The sequence below is a fragment of the Staurois parvus genome, unplaced genomic scaffold (assembly GCF_062004578.1).
Source record: "Staurois parvus isolate SC_StPar_1 unplaced genomic scaffold, SC_StPar_1.0 ptg000058l, whole genome shotgun sequence".
Classification (NCBI taxonomy): domain Eukaryota; kingdom Metazoa; phylum Chordata; class Amphibia; order Anura; family Ranidae; genus Staurois; species Staurois parvus.
In genome coordinates, this window is record NW_028317854.1 from 825,582 (window position 1) to 838,466 (window position 12,885).

Genomic DNA, 12,885 nt, shown 5'->3' on the forward strand with positions numbered 1-12,885 from the left:
CGGAAAACGTGGCCCACAGGAATGCGGAGATGTGAACCTAGCCTAACACCTGGTTCATATCTGTGCGGGTGGTGCTGCTGTGTATCCACACAAAAATCTGTGCATCTGCAACACCCACACAGAAGAATGCGGACCCGTTAATTCTAATGGCACGCCCCCGCACTGGAAATCGCAACCATACTGGGAACTGAGGTTCCTGTGTGGGCTGCGTTTTCTGAAGAAGTGCAGGGACTTCTTCCCTGCTAGTCCTGGGGCACGGGAGTCCATTTAAATGAATGGGCTCTCGTGCCCATGCAAAACGTGGTCCGCAGGAATGCAGAGATGTGAACCTAGCCTAAAGGGACCCAATACTCATGTACAACTTTCCCTTACCATACTATACTGGGAACAGAGCCATCTAGTGGCAGGCAAGCTACCTGCACCTGCCAACAACCCCATGCAAGGATTGATAAGTTGCAAAATATATTTTTGTTTTTGGGTTTAATACCACTTTAGGTAGACTAATAAATGTTAAAATACATAAATGGTGACCATCATACCAATGAAGCCAGTAATAATAACTCCAATATAATTGCATGTCCTCCCAGGTCCACAACACCTAAAAGACCTAAAAAAAAATAAATGTGTCAGTAGTTGTTTCAACTGTCCATGCACATTTTTGCTAAGTTACTTGATCAACAATAACCACATTATTATTATTATTATTATTATTATTTTAATACAGGATATATATAGCGCCAACAATTTGTGGAGCTCTTTACAACCACACTTGGACTGGTTTAGGTGACCTGAGCCGGAGTCCCCTTGTTCCCCACCCTACTGCCCTGCTGGTCTGCACTCACACTGGACATTAAAATTATTGCAAAGCTTGACTTTTTGTTGCTGATTTTTTTAAATTAAAATAACAAACTGTTAGGAATGGACTTGCCAGTAGTGGTGGGACTCACCTGCCTTGTGGGCTGCAGTACCAGGGCTGGCCAGCGGGTGCTCCCAGCAATTAGAGACTCAACCCTGCAGTCAGCCAAACACCTGAAACTGCTTATGCAGGTGTATTTAAGTGATGGCCAGACCTGCAGTCTTTGCCTTGGTGTGTGTGTTTTTCCTGGGCCCTGTATCTTGTAATCCTGCATTCTTGTTCCTGTTCCTGTGTTCCTGCTAGTACGTTTCCTTGTTGCCAAACTCTGCCTGTTCTGATTACGCTGACCCTCTCCTGCTCTGACCCCGGCTCGTTCCTGACCATCCCTCTGCCTGACCCTCTGTACCACGCTGCCCGCTACCTGCTGAACCTGGCTTGTGACCCCGACCATTCTCCGCTTGCTCCCCCTGTACCTACCTGCCCGATTGTTATTGACCCGGCCTGCCTGACGACGCTTGCATTGTATGTACTGTTATCTGTGGGTGGTTGGTTTGGTTTGTTTGCACTGTGTTATGTTTTAGTATTGCACTGCGTTTATGTTTGTATTGTTAGTGTTAATAAATTATATTGTTTATAACATATCTGAAGTCTGAGTTTCCCTGCGTCAGTCACATACCTCTGGTCATACCTGGGAGCCCTGACACAAACATGGTATGCTTACCTGATCTGTACACTTGAATGGTTCTGCACAGAGCAGCCCTGATAACCCCTCTTCTGGGGACCCCTGCCAGCGCTCTGGGGTCCAACCCTCCCCCTCTTTCTGAGTGCCCCCCAAAGCAATTCACTTAAGGCAGGGACACTCATGTGTGCTCCCTCCCAAACCCGGCTGTGTGTGTCCGACACACAGAACGGGGCTCAGCCCTGGCCCCTGCTTCTCATAACTGGCTCTGATTGACAGCAGGACTAATGGCTCCTGCTGCTGTATCTGAACCAATGAGGAATGAGAGAACTTTGGTTCTCATGCACATCGCTGAATCGAGATCAGGCTCAGGTAAGTATTGGGGGGGCTGCGGGGGGAACTGCATGCAGAAGGGTTTTACTGTACTGCAAAGACTGCAGTAAGTTAAAAAATCTTCTGCATTTACAACCACTTTAAGCAAGTGATTCTGAGCACACCTACATCATCAGTATGCGACTGTTTGTGTATATGATATGGGAAGGAAATCTTGCTGCCGTAGCACACTTTCCTGGTGCCTCCATGGCAGCATACCTATGGTTGGTAGCTCCACCCACAATCAACTCACAGGACCACATTAACTGTATAAAAGAAAGACAAGGATCATCCCCACTTCATTCTCTTTTGCATACTCAAACCTTCAGGATCACAGATGTCAGCACATCAGCCCTTACCACACCATCTCAGTGCAGTCATTACAGCTTTATGCTCTCCTGTACTGAGGTCCCACTATTGGGGCTGCTAAATGTAAGTAGGAGAGATCCTGTTTTTCTGTAGATCTTTTTGGGGGCAAGGAGACATGGGATAAAGTATGGCACCCTCCCTCTCTCACCTCCCACTCCAGGTGGGTAAGCAGGCATTTTTCCATCCCTTCATTCTGATCTGCACTGTGTGAGGTATCGGGCCCCCCCCTTCCTAGTATCAGCACTTTGGGCGCTGGCTATGCATAGCTTTTCCAGCTGCAGGATGCGGGCCTTGAAGGGACATGATGAAGTCATCATGCAGATGCGGCAGGCATGCACGGTCGCGCGTGTTATCTTGGTTATACCATGCATAATGTGGGTATATAAGGCACTCCCAGCATTATGGCAGTGGCTTCCACAGGAATTATCAGTGACAGTTCTGTCCCTCCTGTCACAATATCATGGAACAAGCCCAAGGTACAATGTCCATGGGGAGGAACAGGCTTAAGGGGACAATACCACTTTCCTGATCAATATTCTTTCTGTCTGTGTATGGAACTGTGGGTCTATTCGCTTATCTTGTTCTAGCTGATCTCCCCTTTCATTATTTTTCTTCCCCAGCCGCCTTCCACAGCTCATCGCCACGCAGAAAAGATCCTCAACATGCCCTGCAGTATCCAGGGCAACTAGAGCTTGGACTGACAATATAGAGGTGGCCCTTAGATAAGGCATAGATTCTGAGCACATCATCAAGGCTTTGGATTTTGTTGCAGAAGTGGACATAGATATTCTAAAACGCTCTGCTATAGCAATGTTGTTCTCTATCATAGCAAGAAGAGCCCTATGGCTAAAGCTGTGGTCGGCGGATCTCTCTTCAAAACAAACATAGTGTAGAATACCTTATGATGGCAAGGCTCCATTTGGCGAAAAACTGGACACAGCAATCATCAGAATCCCTGGGGGGGAAGAGTGGCCTAATCCCCCAGGACAGAGGTAGGAGGAGGAAGTTTACTGCAAGGGCCACATTTCTGCAAAAGTCTAGGGAAGCTAGAACACATAGGCTTGGCATAGAGTACAGAGGGGCTGGAAAGGTTCAAAGGTCACTTTTTTGAAAATTGCAAAGTTGAAAGCAACTTCTTCCATGCAAGACACTCAGAAGTCCTTTTGACTCCTGGCCCACATAAACCAGTCTGGTGGGTGCCCACCTCAGGCCATTCATTCAGTTTTGGGTGGAGTACTGTACAGACCAGTGGGTGGTCTCCACGATTCCACAGGGCCATTTCTTCCTGCCCACCAGGGTCCCTAGATCTTCAGAGAAAGCAGAAATGATATGCCTGTATGTCCAAACACTGATTCAACAACAGATGATGGTTCCAGTCCCAGAGTCAGAGAAATGTTCAGGATTTTATTCTCTGGTATTTCTAGTACGCAAAAAGTCAGGAGACTGGAGACCAGTGTTGGACATAAAAAGGCTAAACAGATTTATCTCCTGGGATATTTCAAAATAGAATTGCTCAATACAGTCATCCTAACCATGCAGCCCAGAGACTAGATGGTCTTCACCTCCAATTCCAGGTTCTACCCTTCGGCATTTCAACAGCACCAAGAACCTTAACAAAAGTGCTAATAGCAATCTTAGCCCCCCTTCAGGAACAGAGAATTTGAGTTCTGCATTATCTGGATAACATCCCATTTCCAAGAGGTCATGAATACTTTGGTAGGATTTGGACAGTTAATCAACCATGTTAAGAGCCAGTTCATTTCCATGCTGAGGATAGTGTATCTGGGCACCCTATTCGACACACAGGTACAGTCAGTGTAAAAAATGGAAGAAACTGTAGACAATGTGATTTAATCTTGCCTTATTTGTGCTCAAATGAACCTCAGACCAAAGGAACATAAACCTCCTTTCCAAAGAATTCCTCCAGCAGATAATGCAAGGTCCATATTACAACTTGACAATATAGGACCACTGCCAACAGGAAAAAATGGATTCAGATATGCTCTCATAGTTGTTGGTTTTTTCAAAATGGGTTGAAATTTTACCTGTACGTAGAGACAATGCAATGACAACTGCAAGAATCATGTTTTTCCAACTTGGGGGATCCCAGTAAACGTCAGTGCAGATCGTGGATCTCATTTTACAGGTAAAGTAATGCAGGCAATGTGTAGAATTTTGGGAATCCAGCAAACATGTCATGTTCCATACAATCTGCAAGCTGCAGGTATTGTGGAAAGAATGAACAGGACTATCAAATCCAGAATTGCTAAAATGTTACTAGACAAAGGAAATTCATGGGTAGATGCTGTACCTTTTTTTTCTAATGAGTATGAGAAGTACAACATCCTCATCTACACAAAACAGTCCATTTGAACTGATGATAGGTAGAAAAATGCCACTTGTGTTCCCACATGAACCTTTTTTTGTCTACTCTGCAGAAAGAAGCAATTGAGAAATCCAAATGGTTACAGATTTTGCAAGACAATCAGAACACCATTTTGCCACATGCAGCTTCTCACATGCAAAAAATGATTCCTTCACACTCCTCAAAATTTGAGAAAAGTGGAAAAGTCATGATTAAAATCTTTAGGAAAAGTGGGCCATGGCAAAGTAATTGGGAAGGCCCTTTTGATATTTTGGATACACTAGGTGTAATGGCACAAGTCCAAAAACCTCTCAATTCTGTAGAAAATGCATGGAGACAACACAAAATATGGGTTCACACTGATCAATGCAATTATTTATGCCAAGGTAATGATACTATATTTCTTTTGCAGAAATGGCTTCTGATAATCAAACATGGAGGAACAACAAACGTCAAGAATTAATAACGATAACATCGGAAAAACTGAAAGAACATTATTAAGGGTCAAAATCATCATCACAGGACTCCCTTTTTCCTTAATGATATTTGCATTCATAAAAACATACATGACGTTTTCCAGCTCAACAGAAAAGAACAAGTCTGAGATCCTACATCAAAGAGGAACACAGGCACAAGAGACATTTTCCAAGATACAGTGACAATGACACAGCTGTAGATTTATATGGATACCCTTGTAAAGGTTATGGAGTTACTTGTTGTATGGAACTGTATATTTTTCATAATAACACTATTGAAATACAAGCCAGAATAGAATACAAAACAAAATTTGCAAGGATCATATGTACATAATAATAGATCTGGTACATGTCAATGTAATTTAATAGATACAGGATTTTGGTCCATAGTTTTAAAAGGAAATGAGTCTACAAGTTGGACTGGTGATTTAAGAAGAGATAGGGTAGGTTCCTCTTCACTAAGAGGATCCAAAAGAGATATTTGGTTTTTAACGTAATATTCTTTACAATTTATGGATCCTGAACACTTAAAAATTACAGGACATGTAATTAGAGTGGGATTTTCAAATAACAAAAAGTTTAGCTCACGTTAAAGTGAGGGTGACTATTACAGTTGTGGATTTGAGTATTCCAGACATAAAAGTATCTGCACAATCTCTCCAAATTAACGAAGGAAAGGATAATTTAACTTTGATATGTATTATGCAAATATACTTACCTCAAAATGCTCTATTAACCTGGTAGAGAAATGGTGAATTTGTGGGTAGTCTTTTCCATAGCTCAACTAATATAATTCATAAGGGTAAATTTGGAAATATAGATTGGACAAATAATAACTTTATCATCAAAGTAGTCCAAATCTAAATGACAAATAAATATATGAGTACTGAATATCAGTAAAAAATTATCCTATGGAATGTGAGACTTCAAATGTTATTTCCAATCCAGAAACCTCTTGAGAGGACATTTTGTGATTATATTTTGGATATGTAACATTTCTGAATGGTAAATTTCATCAAAGTATCCCTAATGTCAAGAATATTTAGTTAATATGGAATTGGGTATGGATAAATGGTTTGGAACTAACAGTAAAAATAATAACAGGAATAAACTAGGTATAGTAGAAGGAATTCTTGGAGGAGTTGGTACTATTGGAAGTATTACTAATAGTATGGGTATTATTATGTTAAAGCCTGATCTAGAAACAGCAAGCTTAGTGGGAAGTAAAAGTATTAAATTTCAGAGAAATCTAAATCAAATATTAGAAAATATGCTAATGAAGACAGCTACAGTTATAGGCCCATCTATAGTCCATTTACAAAAAATTACTTTAAATGTAATGGACAGTAAGCAACATTCCCACATAGCCAGGACATGTATAGAGATGCAGGCAGAGTATTCTACCAATTTTAAAACAATTGCTCAAGCATTCCAAAGTAGAATAACTCCGCTAGGTATTTTGCAGAGTTTACCAAATGAATATGTATTTGCAAAAGAATCATACAGATTTATGGGTAAATAAGTGGGCAAGATGTAATCCACATGCATGTTATAGTACCTCAATGATTCCGATAGCATATTAGTTCCAGTTACAGTCTTAGTTCTGCCAGTTAGTGATATTCAATTGTTAGATATCATCAACTGTAGTTTACAGATTTTGCTTTGGATACTAACAATTCTCAACCAGAACAACTAGATTTATCTTCTTGTTTGCATTTCCAATCTAAAGTAATCTGTTTGCCTAAAAAGGACAAAGGTATTTTCGTTCTTGTGTCCATAATCATTCATTATGTACAGCAAGAACAGAAAAAGTGAAAATTTCCTATGACTTTGTCACTCTTGTAGGAAAATGGAAGGTTTGTTTTCAAGTTATGACAGACTCAGAAACAGTTAAAGCTTTCTTCCTTTCCTGCACACGAATAGAGATCCTGAATCAAGGCTTGTACTGCATAGAAGGAGACTCTACAGGAATCAGTGTAAATGGAATTAGAGTAAATTTAACTAATATGCTTATGAAAAATGTAAGTGTTCTTCCTATACAGTACAATATAATATATCTCAAGTAGATGAATTCCCATGGAAGGAATGGGCAAAAATCATACAAAAGGATAAGGGTTTGTTAATTACATTATCTGAAGAACTTCAGAAAGCAGAAATTATATTTAAAGTGTTACTAAACCCAGGACCCTGCAGTCACTATATCTGGTCTCCCACAGTACACAGGACATGGAAATATAATTATTTTAGTATATATAAACTGCTAAATACCTTTTCACATCAGCAGTTAGGGCAGTCTTGTGACTTCTATCAGTGTCCAGCAGAGCACTGGTTACAGCTTGTAGGAGAAATTTTCATTCTGCTGTAGGAGGATGCATTGTAGCTGGCCAGCTAAGACCAGTCCTAGGTTGCTAATATGGTTCACATATATGTGTATACCAAACCTGCCAATAACCTCAGTACAGTGTATATGTGCATATGTTAAAGCCAAAAGCAGAATCATTGCTGTAATTTATGTCTTTGATTGTTATATGACATTTATATATTCATTGTGTTAGCAGAAGCAGAAAAGGAAAATATGCCTTTAAGAGTTAGTAAAGAACTGAGCCAATCACAGACAGCCTCACACTGTACAGAGCCTTAACCAATCCTAGCCAGTTTCACATTTATGCCTGTGTAAAACTCCCTGCTAGAATATCTTAGAGACACATGCTCACCAGACAGAGGAGGAAACAGACAAAGTTCCAATCAGAGAAGCTCCATGGAGGCAGAGAAGGCCAAATAGGTATTTAATGCACTTGTGTGTTCCTCTATTGTTTAACAGTGCAGGTAGATCTGTGTCTAAAAACTGTTGTGTGTGTTTACTTGTAGTTCCACCGAATCAAGTCACTGTAGAGTAATCATAATCGAATAATCTAACGAGATAAGCTATCGAATCAACCCAATGTAATACAAATTAAACCACTGTAATATGAAAGAAACAAGCCATTGTAAGCAGTGTTATATGAAGAAGATTGAAGTTATTAATGAAGGTAACTAAAGTATTCGGTGTGCTCTTTAAACCTACTGCATCCATAGAGCGGCATTGGAGGAATTACAGAGTAAAGTCAGTCTAATCAAACAAAGAAACAGCAATTGCATAATTTTTCTAATGCCACAGCACACTAGGCACCAAAGGGTGCTGCGCCTGCCACATGCATGACCCCTGACCTCTGTCTGAACAGTGCTGATTGGCCCTGTGCTGATCACATGCACTCTCCCAAGAAAAACAAAAGAAAAAACTATCTAGCAACACACACCAAATTGAGCATGTGCAGCTTACTCCCGAGCCTCTGTTTTAGATAGCATTGTGTGTCAGATCAGAAGCACATGGTGCTACTGTGCAGGTAAGCAAAAATAGTAAACATAAATATAAACATTAGCTCATAATGCCTGAGAGGAGTTACTGCATATTACACATAATGATCTTGAGAGTAGTTGTTAAAATGGACTACTTACTACTCTGAGGGCTTGGTGGTCTTGTGTCCTCCACAATGATATCAAAGTTACAGTTGCCACCATGGTATCAGCTGGTATAAATTCCATACTGTTATCAGATGCCATATTGTTCTCAGATAGTAACGATGGTCTTCTTCAATGTGACATTCAGACCCCTCTTTGGTTTAAGAGCAATTATTTTGTCCAGAGCGTCATACCACTGGAATATATCCTTTTCATTTGCTGAAGTGCCAGATTTATGTAGCTCATCTCGCACCTTTAGATATTGAGCCCACAGTTTTTCAGCTTTGCACAACATAGTTCTATACTTCTTTGGTATTCACATTCTTTGAGATCATCACTAATCTTGCCAAAGATCTCTGCATTATTGTGTTTTTTCCAGCTGCTTTTGTATGCTGATGTCTGCCCATATGTACAGTAAACACTCCACCTTTTCAATAGACCACAGGGAGCCTTTAGATGCCAAGTTTTGCCAATGTGACTGGCACACATGTGATGTCCGAGTGCTTTACTTCCTGTTTTTAGCAGTGTTCTGGAACCATTTGCACTCACACTTCAGCCAGTCCAAAAGAGAACCATGCCCAGGACCACCTCTTCCACTACATCCTCATTCTTTTAAAGATAAACGATCAGTAAAGGTCCTTACACTCGATGAGAAAATTGGCCATAAAATACCACTTTTGGAGTGATCGTCCGATAATCTGATCATTAGTCCACAGCTTTCAGAGCCGATCACAATAGTTTATGCGACAATATCCAAAGGGACAAACACAAAATTTTTTCTTGCACAATACCAGAACGAACGATTTTCATTTAATCAATACAGTAATTGTCTGAAGAAAACTGGAAGATCCAGACCACACATACTCAGAAACAAAAGATTACATTACAATGCAATACATTCCATCACTTCCAAAGTTGTACTCTGTCAAATGAGAATTTTCATAACTTTGGTAACCTCTTCGTTTTCTATATTAAACTAGCATGCAAAAAAAAAAAAACAGTCAATCATTAGTTCAATATTCTCAGCGTGTGTACGGTGCTTAACTTTACAGCACTATGTAAATAAGAGAGAATCAGCTGTCATTCGGCAAGTGTCTCTCAGCGAGAATTTTCATGGTTGGCGGGTGGCAGGATATATTTTTTCTTCATGTGGGTCAGCGTTCATTGTGATTGACTCTGGATTTACATCTGGGAACATGTTTATTTTTCTTAATAAAGGACTTGTCAAAAACTGGTAGTGTTTGTTTTTATTTATTTCTGACATTTGTTTGGTGAAAGAGGAGGGGGGGAGCTGGGGGTCCCCATGTTAAAGAGGGCTTCCAGATTCTGGTAAGTCATACCCCTTGCATCCCCACAACCACCAGGCCAGGCTTTTGGAGAAGAGGCCCTTGTTCTCATCAACATGGGGCAAGCCGATTTGTTGAGGGCATGTGGCCTGGTATGGTTTGGGGGGGTAGCTCGCTCGTCCTCCCCCTTACCTGGCTTGCTGGGTTGCATACTTGGATAAGGGTCTGGTATGGATTTTGGGGGGAGACCCCATGCCATTTTATAAAATTTAGGCATGGGGTTTCTCTCAAAATCAATACCAGACCCAAAGGGCCTGGTATGGATTGGGGGGCCCATGCTGTGTTTAAAAAAATGAAATGCTGACAATTGTTTTGTTTAAATTCTGCTGTCAGTGGGGAATCCTGCTGACAGCAGATGAGGCATGGTTGTCAAGGACATGGTGGACGTCCGCTCCTTGACAACCAACTATTAACAAAACTATTTGGATCCTTTGCTAATTCAGATGCTTCAAACATCTGAATGAAACAAATGAATTTCGTTGTTTCATTATCATTTATTTCAGATTCATTGAAATACATTACTGTTGTTATTCGGAGATTTGGATACATAATGAAAATGTCTGAATTGTGATTTGTAACAAATTGCACATGTCTACTTATGACTAAAATGTATATTCTGTATTCCACATCAGCTCATTCTGAATGATGTGCAGTACAGTCCCTATTCTGGACCATCTCAAGCTGTACACTATACTATGCAACCCATTTCAATACTAGTTCATTCTGTATGCTTTGTTGTAAGTTCCCTATTCCACACGAATTCATACTTCCCAAATTTCTTGGAAAGAGGGACATAGTGTAGCAAAAAGTATATAGGCAAAAGCCACACCCCAATTACAAGGACTGTGAAGAATTAATATGCAAAATAATTACTGGTTAAACAGATTCTACCACTACTTTTCCTTTGTACCATCTTTTCCTAATAACAGATGCAATACGTAGAGGTTGAAAGGTTTAATTTACTTATTTTTGATAAATATTACATCTTTAACAGATTTGTAGACATCAGGTTAAAACAAAAAGGGACAACTATGGAGGGGCAGAGGGACTTAGTCCCAAAAGAGAGGCTGTCCCTCCTAATGAGGAACAGTAAGGAGCATTGCAATCTTTACAAGATTTTTTTGTTTAAGCAGTTGCTGGTAGTGCCTAACATTTTCATTGAAATTCCTCTTACAGGTAGGATCAAACAAAACATTAACGTTCTGTCTATATTCAGTGGGCAAAAAAGCATATAAAATGTAAAAGTTTATATTTTAAAAATTATCCTTTGTCCTGAAGTTTATGTGTGTCTGTGTGCCTTCTAAAGCACAATTAGACCAATTGATTTAACAGTTTAAAAAACAGTTTCATTCTAGTATGCTGGGAATGCTAACTGTACTTGTGCTGTTAACCAAACTGTCAAACCATCAAATAGCTGGTGTCATCACTGACCACATGAGCAGCACCATGGCTGTCACAGATCAAACAGAGGCTAAGATGGCAGGGTAGGAGGGTTTAGTTCCACTTTAATTTTGGCTTAGTAATTAAATCATATTTTGTGGGTACAAGGACTACAGCAAATGCATGCAGTGAATACAGTTGTATACAGTTAGTACTATGACCCCAAACTGAAAGCGTGGATACTACTCAGGCTGTTAGGATCCCAATCAATTAAGCCAACCACTGTGAGAGCAAGCTAGGAAGGAGCTCGTCCCAGCTCCAGGCAGCAATGTACAGGGACGAAAACTTTCATATGCTCCCCACATCTCTGCAAACCCCAGGTGAAAAAGTGTAACAGCCATGCCACACCCCCAACATGTTTCACCCTGCCCCCCAAGGAGTGCTGCTGCATTCTCTGCATTAATGTAAAAAATGCCCCACTACCTGTCCTTTGACGCTTAACTTGCTCCACGTCACGACTCTAGTACTGTCTCTAGCCCCAGCACTGTTCCCTTGACCTCCTGCTTTCACAGGAGAAACCACAGGCTCCTTCTGCCTCCAGTCAAACTCTTGTGAGGAGGCAGTGGGGACGTGACTTACTGGCGCTGTGTGTGTCTGTGGACAAACACAGCTCAGCTCGGGGCTCAATATGATTGCGCATGTGCAGGTTACTCCATAACACCTGGCTTGCTACAGGAGGCACCCTCAGGAATGAGGAGCTGAAAGCACAGATGGAGACTGCCAGAAGAAGAGAAAAGTTACCTTTCTGTACAATATCATTTTTTTATTAAAAAAAAAATAGTCTTTAGTATCACTTTAACTGTTCCCCTTTCGGATGCTTCCGCTGTTATGCATGATCTACTCACACCCACCATTTGCCACAGTGCATGCCACAGGGATGGACTCTTCTGTGTGCCTGGAGGTGCCCTAGGTCTATTGCATATCTAGCAATGCTCCTGCAACTGCATTTTATTCACTGTGTGTTTCAACTTTATAGTGTTTAAAAAAAAAAGCCTTAGTATGACTCCAAGTAAGGAATTAATTCAGTAGGGATACAGTTGGTATATCAAACCTTGGGATGTCAGCTAGATAAACTATATAATATTTATAAATATATACTCCTGCAGCACAGAACAAACCCCTCCCACTAAAAAATATAAGATGCTGCTGTGCACTAGTGTAAACACTAAATCATCAAATTAATCAAATAAACAGCGCAATACCCAACAAATGATACATAAAAAGAAAATTACTAGTATAAAAATTTAGAAGTGTCCAAAATAAATGTATCCAACAAACAAAAAAAAAAAATAAATTTCACATAATAAAACTCATAATGTGATTTAAAGTGTCCAAAATTAATGTGTCCATCAAAAATCATCAAAATATATATATAACATTATGAAACTTTAGCCTTTTTCTTCAACTTCAAAGTGCTTCACCAAAAACGAATACATTTATAATGTGATTATCCTTCTGTAATAAGTGCTTCCACCATCCACCAG

The 12,885-nt window shown here is 40.3% G+C and overlaps 1 protein-coding gene across 1 annotated transcript in view; it reads right to left on the reverse strand.

Moving 5' to 3' along the window:
- The window catches only part of LOC149469842 (multidrug and toxin extrusion protein 2-like), a 147,634-nt gene that overhangs the window by 54,490 nt on the left and 80,259 nt on the right, over positions 1–12,885 (reverse strand). Inside the window, exon 10 of the mRNA XM_089668440.1 lies at positions 540–607. Within this exon, the coding sequence (XP_089524566.1) occupies positions 540–607 (68 nt within the window). The remainder of the gene's footprint in view (positions 1–539; positions 608–12,885) is intronic.